The following is a 19,151-nucleotide window of genomic DNA, read 5'->3' on the forward strand; positions in this document are numbered from 1 at the left end:
CCAGCCCCACTGGGGACGACTTACGAACCTGGTGGGGTTGCGAGATATGCTATCGATGACATTTCAAAATGGGTCACATTCAACCCTATTTTCAGACGGAGGCAAGGAAAAGAGGAATGAAGTGTCAAAAGGAGAATTTCTAGGGAGTACAGAGCCCACACATTTCCATATTGTGAGGAGGATGTTGACAATTAGTGGGAAGTAGTAAAGAAAAATGTTAAGCAAGAAAATCCTAACATGATCACATCCATCTGCTGCACTTACAGCTGGAATCTGAGTGGGAATTTCCCATCTGTGCTTTAGTCTCAGCTTTAATTTGACTATAAATAAGACACACACATGCACAACTTGCACTGAGCGCCTTTTGGGGCCAGAAGTTGTTTAAGGATGATATATATATATATATATATATATATATATATATATATAAACTGTGTATACTTTAACTCAGAACCTACTCATTAAACTTGTCAGTCTGAGGTGTGCAGCCAGTCTCTTCTAACTTGGTCCCAGGACGATGTGACACTTCATAACTGAGGTCTTAACTGTTGACATCCTCTGCTCAGACAGATCTAAACAGAACTTCTGATGCCCAGGCCAGCTTCCCCTGGAGAAGCCGGCTGTTTGCTTCAGGAAACCTTGGGGCCCAGAGGCCTGAAGGTGGCTGGATTTGGGAAGCCCATGGCTCAGTCAGACAGAAGCTGCACTTGCTACTTTACATTTTTGTGTGATTCTCAAATGGACTCTACAAGCATCTATATGGACTCTCACCCCCACTTTACAGGCGGGGGAAGTTGAGGCTTAGTGACATAAGGTAACTTGCCCAGGGTCATGTGGTTCCTTAGTGGTAGAGCCAAGACTCAAAACCAAGTCTTTGAAGCAAGGTTCAAATCCACATGTTCTCTCCACTTTCCCCTCTGCCCCCACATTACCCTCCCAGGGCTTCTGGGGCTATAAATAGTGGGGGAGGCTGGGATTTTGTGTGCGAGGTCAGCCAGGCCTTTAGCACAAGGAGACACTAACATCTCCCAGCCTGGCCTAGCCTGGGCCCTGCTATCCCCCAGGCCTCAACAGAACTCAGGCCCAGACAGGCCCCAGCTTATCACCAGCTTCACTCTTGGTTATATTTAGCTCTGGACCTCAAAGAGAAAGGTGTGGGCCAGCCCCTGAGACAGTGCACACCCCCAGGCCAGGCCAGGGCCACTGTGCGTAGAAAGAGGGTGTCTGCCTCATCCTCTTCAGACACTGGTGTGAGCCTCCTCCAGGGGGTGCTGGGTGCACCCTCCTTCCTGAGAGTCTGCGGGACCTTGTTCGTCTTGCTCCTTGAGGGAGGGACCATGGCAGTGTCTGTAACACCCTGCATGTGGCTGTTGATTAATCACTCTTTGTTGAGTGAACGAATCAGTGATCCAAATTCATGTTCTAGAAATCTGGACATCAAGACAGGCACACGAATTCCCAGAGGGATACCTTAGAAAACCGAATGCATTTCATGCTGTTAAATAGTCAACTTGGGACTTCCCTGGTGGTGCAGTGGTTAAGAATCTGCCTGCCAACGTAGTGGACAGGGGTTCGAACCCTGGTCCGGGAAGATTCCACATGCCGTGGAGCCACTAAGCTCGTGCGCCACAACTACTGAGCCTGCGCTCTAGAGCCTGCAAGCCACAACTACTGAAGCCGCATGCCTAGACCCCGTGCTCCACAACAAGGGAAGCCACCGCAATGAAGAGTAGCCCCCGCTCGCCACAACTAGAGAAAGCCCGCATGCAGCAACGAAGACCCAACACAGCCAAAAATAAATAAATACATAAATTTTTTTAAATAAAAAAAAAGTTTAGTCAACTTTATTCAAGGAATGGACATGAGTTTCCATCCTCCTCTTTCTCCCCCTTTTCTCTTCCCTCCTCCAGATCTGGCATTAAGGCTGCAGTGGGGGAGGGGGACCCAAGAGGGACATCAAATCCTGGAGGCCGGCCCGAGTGCCTCAAGTGGCAGCTGCCCACAGTGTGGGACAGCTCTTGGAGTCCCTGTGTCTCTGCAGGTGTCTCGATGACAGGCCTCCCTCCCCTTGCTCTGTTCGCCCCTTACAAGCCAGCCACCTGCAGAAGCTCCGGGAGGCGGGGCTGTGTCTCCACCGGACCTGCTGAGTGACTGGAGCAGACTGGGGGGCGTGGATCAGTCTGGCCAGAGCTCAGGAGCGTGGCTGGATCCTGACACTGGAACTCAAAGGGCAAAAGCTGGCAGCTCTCAGATCTTACAAAAACGGAAAGAGCCGCTTTTTCACAATATAGAGAACCGTAGCAAGAAAGAGGGCGAGCGCAAGGAAAATGAGAAGCTTGTCAGTCAGCTCTCGGCGATTATATTTTGTGATGAGCTTCCGTCCCAGCTGGATGGTCCCCGACATGGACTTGAATTCTTCATTTGCATCCAGGATAGTCCGTGAAGAATTAACTGAAACAAAAGAGGGAGGGAGCCTGACTAAGAAACTGCCCAACACCAGATCCAAAGACTCTGCTCTGCCGGCTGGGTTCCCAGTCATTAACACTGTGCTCGGAAGCAAGTTCCTCTGAGCCGGGGCAAAGGATGTGAACAGAGGCAACGCAGAGGAGCACAGAACAAGGACAGGGCAAGGAGAGGCACTTCCCTGGGTCCCATCCAGCTCAGGGAGGGATGAGGTTTGTTTACATACAGTCACAGGGCCATAACTAGGTGTCCTCCCAACATGGACATCATCAGGGAAAAGGGCAGAGGACGGTTCCTTTCCTCACCACCAATCTCCGCTTTATGGAGGAGGCAGGCGCTGCTGAGAAGAACCCCAGGCCGCAAAACTAACGCGGATGACCATGGACAGGCACTGTGAGGTCTCTGTGGGGGCAGGGCTGGGGGCAGGACTTGCCGCCGGTGAGGTGCACCCGCCGGGATGCCTGGTGGTCAGATCTGCTTTTTGTGGGATCGTGAAGGGGCAGGGATGTCCTGGGCCCTGCCACATGCCCTCACACACGCCAGTCCTGCAGTCCTGGGACACTGGCTGTAGCTTTAAACACGTGACACCTGTGCTCCAGCCCCTGTGTGAAACCTACAAGGAGGCACGTGTCCCTTAAGGCTCGTTGTGCCCACATGTCAACTAACTGGAGTGTGGGTTTCTGGACCTGACACTCGAGGAAGGTTTCCCTGGCAAGATTCCTCTACAAAGCATAACAGGGCATCGTCAGAACATCCACAGAATGAAACGTGTTGTCGGGTGAGAGGGTGAGGCATGAAGGACAACATGTGAAATGCTTCCATTTCTGTAAGAAACAAGGCGACAGGTAGCATTTAATCTGCTTGTGCTCTGCGTGCTGGAGGGTCTCAGAAGGCTGTGAGAGAAACTGGTAACAGTGCACCCCTCTGGCAGCAGACCTGGAGGTCAGGGGCAGGGGGAGGTCAGAAGGGAGAGCAGTCTTTCTGTTTCCCTCCTGTACTGTCCAGGGCTGTGCAGCCCGGAATCACAGCCACTAGACACATGTGACAGCTGAGTGTGTAAAATGTGTCCAATCCAAATTGCCATGTCTCTGTGGGTAAAATACCTACACGATTTCAGAGCTCTAGTGTGGAAAAAAAAAAGGAATGTCAAATATCTCAATAATTTTAACTATGAATTGCATATTGAAATGGTTAAATATACGATTACAATTAATTTCATGTTTGTTTTTACTTTTTTTAATGTATCTAATGAAAAATTTTAAGTGAATGTATATGGCTCCCATTATGTTTCCATGGGACAGTGCTGGCCTGGAGGTTTTTTCCTTAACCATGTAATTTATATTACCTTTTCACAAAATTACAAGTTAATTAACAAATAAAAGAAATTACCAGAGGAAACAGAGTAGCGTTTTGAAAAACACAGATTAGAGAAGAGTTAAAACCGATCCTTCTCAAACTCTTCCAAAAAATTGCAGAGGGAGAAACACTCCCAAATTCATTCTACGAAGCCACCATCACCCTGAACCAAAACCAGAAAAAGATATCACAAAAAAAGAAAATTATAGACCAATATCACTGATAAACATAGATTAAAAAACTCCTGAACAAAATACTAGCAAACAGAATCCAGCAGCACATTAAAAGGATCATACACCATGATCAAGTGGGCTTTATCCCAGGGATGCAAGGATTCTTCAATATACGCAAATCAATCAATGTGATACACCTCACTAACAAATTAAGGAATAAAAACCAAATGATCATCTCAAGAGACACAGAAAAAGCTTTTGACAAAATTCAACACCCATTTATGATAAAAACTCTCCAGAAAATGGGCACAGAGGGAATCTACCTCAACATAATAAAGGCCATATATGACAAATCCACAGCAAGCATCATACTCAGTGGTGAAAAACTGAAAGCATTTCCTCTAAGATCAGGAACAAGACAAGGATGTCCACTCTCACCACTCTTATTCAACATAGTTTTGGAAGTCCTAGCCACAGCAATCAGAGAAGAAAAAGAAATAAAAGGAATCCAAATCAGAAAAGAAGAAGTAAAACTGTCACTGTTTGAGGATGACATGATACTATACATAGAAAATCCTAAAGATGCCACCAGAAAACTACTAGAACTAATCAATGACTTTGGTAAGGTTGCAGGATACAAAATTAATGCACAGAAGTCTCTGGCATTCCTATACACCAACAATGAAAAATCAGAAAGAGAAATTAAGGAAACACTCGCATTTACCATTGCAACAAAAAGAACAGAATACCTAGGAATAAACCTGCCTAAGGAGGCGAAAGACTTGTACTCAGAAAACTATAAAACACTGATGAAAGAAATCAAAGATGACATAAACAGATGGAGAAATATACCATGTTCTTGGATTGGAAGAATCAATATTGTGAAAATGACTATACTGACCAAAGCAATCTTCAGATTCAATGCAATACCTATCAAACTACCAATGACATTCTTCACAGAATTAGAACAAAAAATTTTACAATTTGTATGGAAACACAAAAGACCTTGAATAGCCAAAGCAATTTTGAGAAAGAAAAACAGAGTTGGAGGAATCAGGCTCCCTGACTTCAAACTATACCACAAAGCTACAGTAATCAAGACAGTATGGTACTGGTACAAAAACAGAAATATAGATCAATGGTACAGGATAGAATGCCCAGAGATAAACCCACACACATATGGTCACCTAATTTATGACAAAGGAGGCAAGAATGTACAATGGAGAAAAGACAGCCTCTTCAATTAAGTGGCGCTGGGGAAACTGGACAGCTACATGTAAAAGAATGAAATTAGAACACTACCTAACAGCATACACAAAAATAAACTCCAAATGGATTAAAGACTTAAATGTAAGACCAGACACTATAAAGCTCTTAGAGAAAAACACAGGAAAAACACTCTTTGACATAAACCACAGCAAGATCTTTTTTGACCCACCTCTTAGAGTAAAAGAAATAAAAACAAAGACAAACAAATGGGACTTAATTAAACTTCAAAGCTTTTGCACAGCAAAGAAAACCATAAACAAGACAAAAAGACAACATTCAGAAAGGTAGAAAATATTTGCAAATGAAACAACAGACAAAGGATTTATCGCCAAAATATACAAACAGCTCATGGGCTCAATATCAAAAAAACAAACAATCCAGTTAAAAAATGGGTGGAAGACCTAAATAGAGATTTCATCAAGGAAAACATACAGATGGCCAAGAGGCACATGAAAAGATGCTCACCATCACTAATTATTAGAGAAATGCAACACAAAGCTACAATGGGGTATCACCTCACGTTGTCAGAAAGGCCATTATCAAAAAATCTAGAAACAATAAATGCTGGAAAGCCCCTGAAAGACTTGTGAATTTGTGAGTCATAAAGCAAGGATTAAGAACTGCATTCTTTGACTTCCCTGGTGGCGTAGTGGTTAGGAATCTTCCTGCCAATGCAGGGGACACGGGTTCGAGCCCTGGTCCAGGAAGATCCCACATGCCGTGCAGCAACTAAGCCCACGTGCCACAGCTACTGAGCCTGCGCTCTAGAGCCCGTGGGCCACAACTACTGAGCCCGAGAGCCACAACTACTGAAGCCCGTGCGCCTAGAGCCCGTGCTCCACAACAAAGAGAAGCCACCGCGACGAGAAGCCCACACACTGCAATGAAGAGTAGCCCCCGCTCGCTGCAACTAGAGAAAGCCTGGTGCATCAACGAAGACCCAACACAGCCAAAAATAAATAATTAAAAAAAAAAAGAACTGCATTCTTCTTTTTTCAATGGCTATCTCTCCTACAAAATGTACCCCAAGAACGACCCTCATCACCCCAGAAACCATCAGGGTCTGTGCAGCCTTCTCACCACTTAAATATATGGTCTGTTTCTGATATACGTGCTGGGTGTGGGTGTCCTGTCACTCGCACCAGAGGCAGAAAAGCCCTCGATTCCAAGGCCAGGCCGGCTCCTCCCTCTTACGTTCTCCAAGGCCTCTCCCCAGGCTCAGGCCATGACCCCAGTGCACACTCAGAGGAGGTGACCAGCTGGTTCCGAGCCTAAATGCCCAGAAAATTTTCAAACACGGGGAGTGACCTTGAGGACAAGCTGCTTGCTTTCCTTTTGCTTCTGCCTGTTTTGATAGTACAGTGAAAAAAAAAAGAGTGGTTCAAAATTACAGATAATTTTTAGGGGTGGTAATAGTATTGTGGTTTTGTTTTGTTTGTTTTTTGTTTCAAGAGTCTCTTATCTTTTAGAGAAACATACTGAAATATTTATATGGATGATGTCTGAGATTTGCTTCAAAGTAATCCAGATGGGAGCATAGTGAGGACAGAGTTGAAACAAGACTGGCCAGGAGTTGACAACTGCTAGAGCTGGGTGATGGGTTCCTGGGACTCATGTACTAGGCTCTCTACTTTTGTCTCTGTGTAAAATCTTCCAAAAGTCTTTCAAAGAGTAAACTCTCTTCCTGTTTTCCTACATGGAGGATCCTGGGCAGGGCAGATTCTCTTCTGTATTATAAGGGAGACATCATGGAAAAGCTTTTGGGGAGACCCAGATGGTCTCCGGAAGCTTCTTCTGTGGCCTCTGACTGCATCTTTTAAAAGGAGCTCACAGGACTTCCCTGGCGGTCCAGTGATTAGGACTCCGTGCTTCCACGGCAGGGGGCACGGGTTCCATCCCTGGTCGGGGAATTAGGATCCTGCATGTCGCATGGTGCAGCCCAAAAATAAAGAAATAAAAGGAGCTCACAGTAAAAATAACATTGGGGAGTACAACTGTAAGCTGATGAAATCCTAGCAGACTAGCTGCCAGCCAATAACTGATCATCTCTCTGCCTGGCCAGGGGGGTCCCCAGAGCCCTAGATGAAAAACAGACTCCCAGGCCCCTCCTCCAGCCTTGCTGGCACCCACTCTCCAGGAGAGAGCCCCTGGGAGTGCTTCTGCACATTTTGATGGGGGTGTGTGGATCTTGTAGTACAACTATAAAAACCGAAAAGGGAAATGAGAGCAGCGTATCCCACTCTGGGTAAGACCAGGCTGTCAAAGAAGTGAGAAGCCACACAGATCAGTAAGCTTGGGGGCGGATGGGGGCAGAAGTGGAGGAGGCTGGGGGCAAGGGCTCTGGAGCCCTTATCTCTGGGAGCAGCTTCCCACTGCAGGCCCGGCTTTACCCAGCGTCTGCATGGCTTCCTCGCTCTGCTGGACCTGCTGGGACATCATCCTGCTGATCCCCATGAGGCTCTCTGTGATGGCACTGGATGTCTGGGCCAGGCTCTCTTTGGCGGTTTTCCTAGAAGTCCAGAGTGGGAGGAGGAATGTCAACAAAAGCCCGGCTTCAGGAAAGCCCCAGATTCAAATGAGATCCCATTTTTTAATCTATCGAATTAGTACATATTTTTAAATGATCATAGTCAGTGGTGACAAAGGCGTGCAGAGAGCATGCTCTTGAAGACTGCTGATAGGAACGTAAACTGGTGCCACCTTCTGAAAGCCATGTGGCGATAGGTATTAGGAGCCTTAGAAATGTTCACGCCTTTGAACCAATAATCTCATCTGGGAATCTCTCCAAAGGAAACATCCAGAATGTGGACAAAGCCTTATGTACTGACATGTGCCCTGGTGTGTTATTTATAATACTGACAAACTAGAAATATAAACACACACAAACAGGGGATTAGTTAATATAAGGGAATATTATGTACTATTAACATTTTGTTTAAAGAGCTTTTTAAAAAAACATGTAGGGCCTCCCTGGTGGCGCAGTGATTGAGAGTCCGCCTGCCAATGCAGGGGATACGGGTTCGTGCCCCGGTCTGGGAGGATCCCATATGCCGCGGAGCAGCTGGGCCCGTGAGCCATGGCCGCTGAGCCTGCGCATCCGGAGCCTGTGCTCCGCAACGGGAGAGGCCACAACAGTGAGAGGCCCGCGTACGGCAAAAAAAATAAAAAAAATAAAAAAAATAAAAAAACATGTAAGTCTTTGTGCAATGATACTAAGTGAGGAGAGTAGGAGACTAAATTTTATGTATGGTATGATATTGACTTTATAAAAAATATGGAAGAAAAAATAATGAGAGGAGGCAATATATCAAAACGTTTGTGAGTAGTACAATTATGACTCACTTTCAGTTTGTTATTCATATTTTTATTTTACTAATTTACTACAAATAAGAATATATTTCTTTCATACTTAAAAAAATATTACTTATAAAATTAAATACTAATTTTATGCTGAAAACAAGAAGGGGTTCCCCACAGTGGGTTTTGCACCTTGCCGATTGCTCTTTATTCTGTCACCAGAGCCCAGAAAGACAAAAAGACAGGTACCTTTGCCTGAAGAGGTCTCCTCCCTGGAGAAGTTCTGCTTTCTCTAGGTTGTCAATAGCAATTTTGCAAGTGAGATTTGCCTTCCTCCATGAGGTCTGATTGCTGGAATTAGAAGGGTCATGTGTGAGTTTCTGTTGATGCCATCAGGCTGTCAGTTCAAGTCACAGCAGGTCTTCCTTCCAGCCAGGGAGTGATGGGAAGGCCACCCAAATTTGGCCCAGGGTCCATCCCCACCTCCCACCACTTCCTCCTCTTGGCTGTCCCCGCAGCTGCTCCAGCTCAGGCCCCAACACCTCTTGTCTGGATCCTGGAGGCTGTCTCTGAGTTGTTTTCCTACTGCCCATTAACTGTCCCTCTCCCCACAGGACAGCCACAGGGAGCAACCTGGCCATAGCATGCCTCTGTTTACAGCCCACAATGGCTCCAGATTTCAGGGTAACATCCAAACTTCCCAGCGGGGCACACGAGGCCCCGTTCAAAGTTATCTCTTACACATTACTGCCTTGCCTTGTGTGCGGCTTGGTTCTGTTCCTCAAGAACCATGCCTCACTCATCTTTGTATCACCAGTACCCAGAACAACAGTTATTGGCCCATTAGCTGCTCAATCAATATGTGTAATAGGAAGTAGAAAAATCATTATAAGACAGTCTTCTTCAGTATTTCTTCAAGATTTGTTGTTCTTTACATACCACAGACCAATCATGGACAACACAAACACACTGTATTAGAAGAGTCCAGTCTGACATGATTAATTTACATCTTTTATCTGATCTCCTTGTGAGAAACAACTCAAATTTGGTGAACAGTTCCCTGGAGTTCGAGTGGGGTCTTTTTTTAAAAAATATTTTATTGAAGTTGATATATAATGTTGATATAGTTGACTTATAATGTGTTAATTTCTGCTGAATAGTAAAGTGACTCAGTTATACATATATATATATATTTTTTTCATATTATTTTCCATGATGGTTTATCACAGGATATTGAATATAGTCCCCTGTGCTATACAGTAGGACCTTGTTGTTTATCCATCTTATACATACTAGTTTGCATCTACTAATCCCAAACTCCCAGTCCTTCCCTCCCCCACTCCCCCTTGGCAACCACAAGTCTGTTCTCTCTGTCTGTCTGTCTATCTGTTTCATAGATACGTTCATTTGTGTCATATTTTAGATTCCACTTATAAGTGATATCATATGGTATTTGTCCTTCTCTTTCTGACTTACTTTGCTTAGTACGATAATCTCTAGATTTGTTGCAAATGACATTATTTCATTCATTTTTATGGCTGAGTAATATTCCATTGTATATATGTACCACACATCTTCTTTATCCATTCATCTATTGATGGACATTTAGGCTGTTTCCATGTCTTGGCTATTGTGAATAGTGCTGCTATTTACATCAACGTAGGGGTGCATGTATCTTTTCGAATTATAGTTTTCTCTGGGTATATGCCCAGAAGTGGGATTGCTGGATCATATGGTAAGTCTATTTTTAGTTTTCTGAGGAACCTCCATGCTGTTTTCCATAGTGGCTGCACCAATTTACATTAGAGTGAGGCCTTTGTTTGATGGACTATAAAAAAGTTAACTGGGCTCCTCAGAGAATCAAACTCATGCACTAGAACTCTTACGCAGCTGGCTCAAATCAATTGTGCTAACCCCCGGAATATTTAAAGAGGCAAATGAGAGTACACGATAGGGTGGTTTTGAATAGCACCTCTATGTTGAAAGTGTTCAAATGAGCTCTCTGATGCCTGACCAGCATCTGCTATGCCGTCTCACACCTGATACTTTAAAAGAATCAATTACATTTTCAACTGTTTACAAGGGAGTTCTGCTGGGCCCTGCAATGCAGAGATAAATGAACAAGAGTGCTTGCCCTCAGGGCCTCACATTTACTGGGGAGAAAGACAAGCAAAAATATTTACTGTATAGTGTGACAAGCACAATAACCCAGGTAAGCACAAGTACTGTTTCAACACAAAATCGCCAAAGTATTAATTTACTGCTTTCTCTCCTCTACCTTGGAATTCTACATCCTGAATGGCCACTCTCAACTTTAAAGCCATGTTGAGGTGATTTTGCTGGTGTAACTTGCTAAATTTTACACAAGGGTCCTCTTTACTCAATGTTTATAATCTGAGTCCCCATGGTGGCCTAGGGAAAGGAAAGCCATCATGACACAAAGTCTCACTGGTCCCCACTCACACATCCCTCCCTCCGCACAGGAGCCTCTACCACACCCATGTCTTTGTCAGTCCCTATCCTCCTGATGGCTGGGAGTTATAAACAGAGCTGCTGTCAGCAAGGATGATGCTGGAGAATTACTCAAATCAGAAGCAAAGCCACAGACAAATACAGATGTGACAGAGTTAGTCCAATTAACAAGGATGAAGAGAAAACCTACAAGGATGGAGACATTGATAGGGACTTCAAAAGAGAAGGATCTGGCTACCAGGGGCTTGGAAAAGTTGATGGGGCCCTCAAATATTTTTGCAGTAACAACCCCCTTTTTGATTGTGGTGCAAACATCAAATGTGAAGGGTCAGGTACAGTTTCATGCTATCAGACAATTTTGTTGGATAAGTCCCCCAATTTCAATACCAAGAAATAGCACATACTTTCAGTTATATAATCAAGGATTAGTATATAGCTGCAATGAAAACCTCAATTTTATTTACCATAAGCTTATTTACATTTTTTTGTTTCATTTTTTAAGATAAAGTCCCATTCAAAACTTTCTACATTTTGGTCCGTCTTAAGTAGGTTCACTTTCAATGGACTTTTTAAGATATCAATTCTCTTTAGATTAAAAAGGACCTTGTATTACTGGGACTTCCCTGGTGGTCCAGTGGTTAAGACTCCCTGCTCCCAATGCAGGGGACCTGAGCTCAATCCCCTGGTCAGGGAACTAGAGCTCACATGCCGCAACTAAAGATCCTGCACGCATCAACGAAGATTCCGCGTGCTGCAACTAAGACCCGGTGAAGCCAAATAAATAAATATTAAAAAAAAAAAAAAAGGACCTTGTATTACAAAAGCAACCATTTTCTGGCTTTTAAAAATATATAAAATACAGTATAATGTTAAATACGCTTTTGTAAACTATGCACAGTCTCACTTACCCAACAGCCCCTGCTTGCCCCCTAGCTTTGAGAATTACATCCGGTCTGTGTATAAATGGCACAGTTGAGTCATTAAGCTAGGTTTATTAGGCAAACCCTGGCACAAGCCTCCCAGGGAGCACGCAACCCAGCCAAGGCCACTAGCAGGAGGCCAGGCCCTACCTACCTGAGCATCTGCTTTTTGTGATTCTCAACTTCCTGGAGCAGAACTTGCTTCTCCGACTCTTTGTCTTGCTCTTTAGCCGACTGCTCAAGCTCCTGTGGGGGGAAAACAGCTCTAAATTAAAATGACTTTAAAAGCTAATACAAAACTGGAGAGCACTTCGATTTCTACCAGTTATGCAACAGCACTTGAAAACCCTCCTAGGGACTTCCCTGGTGGTACAATGGTTAAAAATCTGCCTTCCAACGCAGGGGACGTGGGTTTGATCCCTGGTCGGGGAACTAAGATCCCACATGCCACAGGGCAACTAAGCCCGCATGCTCTAGAGCCCGCGCGACACAACTAGAGAGCCCATGTGCTGCAACTACTGAGCCCATGCCCCACAACTAGAGAGAAGCCCACATGCCTCAACTACTAAGCCCGCAAACTCTGGAGCCTGCGGACCGCAATGAAGGGCCCGCGTGCTGCAATGAGAGATCCCACATGCCACAACTAAGACCTGATGCAGCCAAATAAATAAATATTAGAAAAAAGAAAACCCTCCTAGAACGGAAGACTTAGGAATGCCAGTTCACATACAACAAACATCCTTTTACATAGATAGCTCAGTCTGCAGGAAAGTAAGGAGCATCCCCAGGACCACAAAACGAGAAGGGAACTAAGCGCCAGAGCGGTCTTCCTGTGAGGGATGTGAGGCTGCCCTGGAGCAGGAGATGCGCTTCTCTAATCTAGGGCATGCCTGAAAAGAAAAGGAAAACAATACAACTATACAGGAGCCTACTGATTCCACTCTGAAATGTGATGGAAATACCACTTCTGTTGCTACATGCTTACTCTCAATCTCTGTACATATTTCATTTTAGACTGGCGGCAAAGAGGGTTTTAAAGTCCATGTGGGGGGACTTCCCTGGTGGCGCAGTGGTTAAGACTCCACGCTCCCAATTCAGGGGGCCCAGGTTCAATCTCTGGCCAGGGAACTAGACCCTACATGCGTGCCGCAACTAAGAGTTCACATGCCACAACTAAGGAGCCGGCGAGCAGCAACTAAGGAACCCACCTGCCACAACTAAGGAGCCTGCCTGCTGCAATGAAGACCCAGTGCAACCAAATAAATAAATATTTTTAAAAAAACAAAAAAAAATAAAGTCTATGTGGGGACAGAAAATGAAGCCTTGGCCATTTGAGGCCGGGAGTTGGAACGGAGAACACCATAAAGCCAGGACCACAAAGGGATACACCCTCAGTGAAAAGGTGAACTAGGAAAATGTCTGTCAACCAGCACAGAGAAAATGTGGAAGCTTGTCCTTTTTTGCTGTGGGGTCTGGCTAGAGGGATACAAAATATCTTCCCTGAGAATATATAACCATGGAGCTACCTTCACACTGACCTAGGATTCAAATTCATACTCTCTGAGTGGTTTCAGAAACTCCACGAGGAGAAATGAACATAAAAGTGCTCCCAGACTTGTGATAATCCCAGGAGACCTGGCAAAAGCAAATGCAAAAACCTTTGAAGAGACTTGCCTTCAACTCAGGCCACACAAAAGTCCCACCAGGAAGGGCTTCTGAAGAGGAGTACTCAGAGCCCAAAATAACCAAACACCAGGACCCAACCGTCCACCACAGTGAGGGACAGCAGACCTAACAACCAGCTGTCTGAGACCCCCAAGAACTTCAGATGATGGAACTATCAGACAGACTATAACTAAAGATGTCAATATACCTTGAGTCTCGTCATATATATATATATATTTTTTTTGTGGTATGCGGGCCTGTCACTGCTGTGGCCTCTCCCGTTGCGGAGCACAGGCTCCGGACGCACAGGCTCAGCGGCCATGGCTCACGGGCCCAGCCGCTCCGCGGCATGTGGGATCTTCCCGGACCGGGGCACGAACCCATGTCCCCTGCATCGGCAGGCGGACTCTCAACCATTGCGCTACCAGGGAAGCCCCATGTCATATTTTTTTAACTGAAGTATAGTTGATATACAATATTGTGTTAGTTTCAGGTATATAGCAAAGTGATTCAGTTTTATATATATATATATATATATATATATATTCCAATTCTTTTCCATTATAGGTTATTATAAGATTTGAATATAGTTCCCTGTGCTATACAGTAAATCCTTGTTGTTTATCTATTTTCTATATAGTGGTGTGTATCTGTTAATCCCAGACTCCGAATTTATCCCTCCACCACCCTTTCCCCTTTGTTAACCATAAGTTTGTTTTCTATGTCTGTGAGTCTATTTCTGTTTTTGTAAATAAGTTCATTTGTATTATTCTTTAGATTCCACGTGTAAGTGATATCATATGATATTTGTCCTTCCCTGTCTGGTCATGTCATACTTTTGGCTTTCAAATTAAAACAAGTTCCAGTTTTAATCAAGCTACTGATGCAAAAACATAAACTATTAGCTCATTTATATACTAATTTATTTATTTATATGCTTGTTTATACACTAATAAATGTTTGGAGATGCAGATTAAAACTGGGATGGAGTCAATATTCATTGACCATGTGCAAAATCATTAGGGCCTTACTAGGTGCCAGGGGTACACTGGTGCTTGAAGAGCTGATGACTGGGAGGGAGGGACATAACAAATGTGTAAATGTATTGAGGTTATCTTACTTAGTGAAGGACATAAACACTGGCTGAGCACACAGAAACTTAAACAGCAAGAACAAGGAAATACTTATACTTAAGGTGGAGAGTGTGGTTGGAGAGCTGAAGTCATATGAGTTGAAAAAAGGTCTTTTATGGAATAAATTTGCTTTAAAAAGCAAAAAAACAGTCCAAATAAATGCCCTTTGACAGAGAACAGGCCAAAAATAAATTATGGCTATAAAAAAAGAATGAGGAAGCTTCCCAATACTGACATGGAAAGATTTCCAATACATATTTAGTTTAAAAATGGTATTTTAGTCTGCTACCTTTTAGATGAAAAATGGGAAAGAAATAAGAAAACATTTGTCTTTTTTAGTATCTGAGTAGAGAAACTATGGAAAGATACATAAGTAACATATAAGAGTGGTTACCTATTTGGAGGAGGGGAACAGAGAACAAATAAGGAGGCACACCTAAGATTTTCACTGTACTTTTTCCTGCCTGCCAATATTTACACATATATACGCATAAATAAAAAACACGTGAAAGTAACAGCCTTTCTAAATTAAAAAATTAAAATGATTAAATCAGCACTAGAGATGGAGGTGGAAAGAGATCAGCCAGGTTCAGTGACATTGCTGAAATCTTAAAGTGAACTCCTTCGACAAAAACTGCACATTGCCAAAAATTGCCCTTGAAAATCCCTTAGGAAGCAACGCACAGGACACAGACATCCTGTTTTTCAGGGTCCAAACTGCCAGTTTTTCTATCATCTTTGGAACAGACTGTCTTCTTCTGGTAAACAAAAACAGGGTTATTGGCTGGCATTTGGGGCCATGTCATACAAAAAGCACAAGTCTTTAAATCCAAGAACCATATGCAGCGAGACAAGGTGCCCCAAGACCCAGATAGGAATGGCCAGACCCACGCCACCCATCTCACCCTCACTCAGGGTACAGCAAAGAAACACCTATGCTATTCAGACTGCTACTTTTCTCAATCTATTGTTTTGGGAGACAGGATTGTTACATATGCATATGATGTGATTGGAGACTACAGAAACAGAGAGGAAGAGGCTGGGCAAAGTGACAGCACGAAAGAAAAAAACAACCACAGGGGACACTGGTAACGGATTGAGGTGGATGGGCTGGAGAGAGTGGTAGAGAAAAGAAAGTAATGCAAGTGACCTCAGAGTTTTCAAGCTGAAAAATTCCCAGGACAATGGTGTCCCTACTATCTACCTGTAACATAGCTGGCAGTGCTGTGCATTCAGAAGTCCCTCATCTTTACCTGGATAGCAGGTTAGTACAGTTACCTCCACTGTCTAAACGTTTACTACTCCCGTCTGAACATTTACTGAAGGAGCTGGACAGCTCTCGAGCAGAGGTTAGTCGCAGTTCCGAGCCCCGTTCATCGTTACCCAGTTTCAGCATCCCAGCTTTGCAGACACTCACCTGTATTCTGTGCCGCAACTGTTGAAACTTCTCTTTCACTTTAGTATTCAGTTCGGTAAGTGCACTTAATGGCCCTGAACAATCTCCAATATCCTAGGAGACATTGAAGAGATGAAGAGGTCTTTCTCAAGACAATGCAATGAAATGACACCAGCTGTACAGTGACAGAGTTGGCTTAGAGCACAACTAAGTTTGGCCTACTGACTGTAATTCATCCTGATCTTTGCTGTTTACCTCTGCAACACAAGCAAAAACATTATAATTTACATTTTCTCATCCCTCTTTAGGTTAACTCTGAGCAAGCAACATAAAAGCATAGATAGAAACAAAATTGTCTTGACTTATTAGTTCCTGAAGCTTAACAAAACGCCACCCAGCCACTATGAAAGACTTAAAGCAGCTTATACAGCTGACAAGAATAAACATCCGAAAGAGATACTATAACTTTAGATCTTTCCAACTTGAAAATCAGGATGCTAAATTCCTGGCATCATATGACAAGATTAACTTCTCGATCTAATTTTACAAACCTTCTATTATAAATCACACTGTTTATAGACATGTTTGAAGGTAGATGTAGAATTTGTTTCTGGACATTCAAAATTACCGGGGCCAGGTTTTTCGTTTTTGGTTTTTTGGTTTTTTTGCAAAAGGGCGGAGCTGGTTTTATTCAACAGTCTCATTACAAAAATAACCAAAATGTGTGCAGCAGCAGAATTAGGAAGGACCCTGCCTGACTTCTGCAAGAGTGGGCAGCCCCCTTTTCCCCACAGCCCTGCAGGGGCAGTCAGCTAGCGCAGAGAGCCTCAGGGTAAGGTAGTGGGCAGAGCTCTGCATGGGGGCCTGGCCTTGGCTAGTATTGTCCACTCTGAGCACTTCCATCCTCCCCGCCATTGTAAACACCATGCTCAGGTCAGGTCTCCTAATGCTGGGCATCAACCCTGCCCCGCTGCTAGGTCCTCAACAGGACAAACTATCCTGGTAACTTCCTTCCATCCATCCAGCCAGGAAGGTAGCAAATAAGGGGTGACGACTTGAGGAAGGATGGGCCACCCCAGCATGGTTGGGGGCACTGCTTTCCCCCAACACTCCTAGGTGGGCTGTCTCTAGGCTGAAAGAGTTCCCAAAGAGGCCATGGCGGCTCCCCAAGGCTGAAGGGAGTTGAGGCTGTGGTGGGCCCAGAGGGGAGCACTGGATTTCATTCCTAAGACCCTAGAGGCCTGGGGAGGGGAGCCCTGGGAGGCTCAGGCGTGCTCCGTGGGGCCGGGGCCACCGGCGTGGGAGTGGGCAGGGGCTGCAGCCTGCAGGAGGCCAGCAATGGGCTCTGGGGACGCTGGCAGAGGGGCTGAGAGGCCGTCAGTGGAGTCTGTGTTGAGGTCCAGCCTCCAGTAAGCTTCACACAGAGGCAGACCATTAGCTTCGCAAAGACTTGAGCTAGACGAGTAATACTCCTCCTCCAGCTCGTAGAGGTCTATGGAGACCTCATCCCAGGGCCAGGTTTTAAAGCAGGCCCTAGAGCCAGATTATGTGGATTCAAATTCTGGTTGTAGCAGTTTATTAGCTGTGCAACCTTGAAAGTTAGAGTCCTCTGTGCCTCAGTTTCTTCATCACAACATACCCACTTCACAGACCAGGTACCTATGTAAAGGGCTTAGCAGAGGAGCTGGAACACAGTAAGAGTATGCTAAATCTAGCTATAATCAATTGTTCTCATCATGAGAATGCAAATGTTGGAAAGTGCAAAAGGGCACTTAAGCAATTAAGATTATGTGAAAAGGCAATTTCATTTGTTCTGAATCTTAAATTTATTTTTCTAGAATTGGCCCAGATGTTTTGTAGTTTACACATGGGAAATGTGAAGTTCAAGAAGTTTAAATGTTTGCATCAAGTTGCCTCACTTGTTCTCTGGATTACTTGTTAAATCACAGTCCTTGCAACATATAATAAGCTATTAATTTGGTTTATTTTGCATCTGATTTCCGTGGGTAGCCTTACTTTCCTTCACCTTTTACGACAGCTAGTTGCAAACTCTGAGTCTACATCGAATGTTTAGTAACATTTGTTGGAAATGGAAACGATCTGCCTAAAAGGAAGGCTTTAAACTTTTGGTTTCTTTTTGCTAAACTCAAGGAACCATTTCTACATTCCTAACTCTTGCCTATGTCAATTGGTTTACTGCAATACTACCTTCTACCCTTAAAATTGGCTTAAGACAAAGGACCTCAATTACCCCATCTGTTAAACGAAAGAGTAGACTCTTGAGTCTTTTCTACAGACTGACTTTCCCTGTCCGGGTCCCAGTTTTGCCAGTATCTGCTTTCTGATCCAAGGCAGACTAATTTCCTCATTTACAACAATCTCAACTACGGTCCAGGTGACGTTCGTTTCACGTAACGAACGGTGCCTCCCATGCCAGGTGGCCTTTGGTGCCACGGGGCATCGGACCCTGGGAGCTGGCCAGCAGGGGGCGAGGCTAATGGCTTCCAGGACGCTACCAAAGGATGGAGAGGACGGTGTCAGAAGGCGGGGCCAAGCAGGATGACAGGTAAGTTTTGAGGCTGTCGCGGGGGCGAGGCGACGGCCAGAGGTGTGTAGGGGGGGGGGCCACAAAGGGGAAGGCTGGTCGGGGCTGAGGTGGAGGGGGTGTCCCGGAAGAGGGCGAGCCAACGGCAGTCGGATGGAGTATCAAGGCCAATGGTCAAGGGGACGAAGGGGACGGGACCAAGGGGGAAAAGCTCGGGAGTGAGACCGCCGAGCTCACAGAAGGAGCTTGGGTTTAGGGCTTCTGGACCCCGGCGGGGGTCCCGGGCATTAGTACCTGGATAAGCGCCTTCACCTCCAGGTCGAATTTGACAATCTCTTGGTTACAGATCCTGACGTGGACGTCTTGGGGAACCGCCATGTTGGGAAAGCCGGCTACGGGCTGCCGCGGTGCCCAAGTTCCAACGCGTTTTCGCACCGGCTTCCTTCTTCCCCGTCGGGTCTT

At 44.8% G+C, this 19,151-nt stretch overlaps 1 protein-coding gene across 1 annotated transcript; it reads right to left on the reverse strand.

The window, feature by feature from the left end:
* Window positions 1-1,821: 1,821 nt before the first annotated feature.
* On the reverse strand, window positions 1,822-19,105 carry BNIP1 (BCL2 interacting protein 1). Its single transcript, XM_060092523.1, has 6 exons — window positions 18,984-19,105; window positions 16,166-16,258; window positions 12,105-12,196; window positions 8,808-8,909; window positions 7,652-7,770; window positions 1,822-2,451 (listed from the first exon to the last, which is right to left on the reverse strand). Exons 1-6 carry the CDS (start codon window positions 19,065-19,067, stop codon window positions 2,255-2,257), a joined length of 687 nt encoding a protein of 228 aa, XP_059948506.1. The 5' UTR covers window positions 19,068-19,105; the 3' UTR covers window positions 1,822-2,254.
* Between the last annotated feature and the right edge of the window lie 46 nt (window positions 19,106-19,151).

This window comes from Mesoplodon densirostris, chromosome 3, assembly GCF_025265405.1.
Source record: "Mesoplodon densirostris isolate mMesDen1 chromosome 3, mMesDen1 primary haplotype, whole genome shotgun sequence".
Taxonomy (NCBI): Eukaryota; Metazoa; Chordata; class Mammalia; order Artiodactyla; family Ziphiidae; genus Mesoplodon; species Mesoplodon densirostris.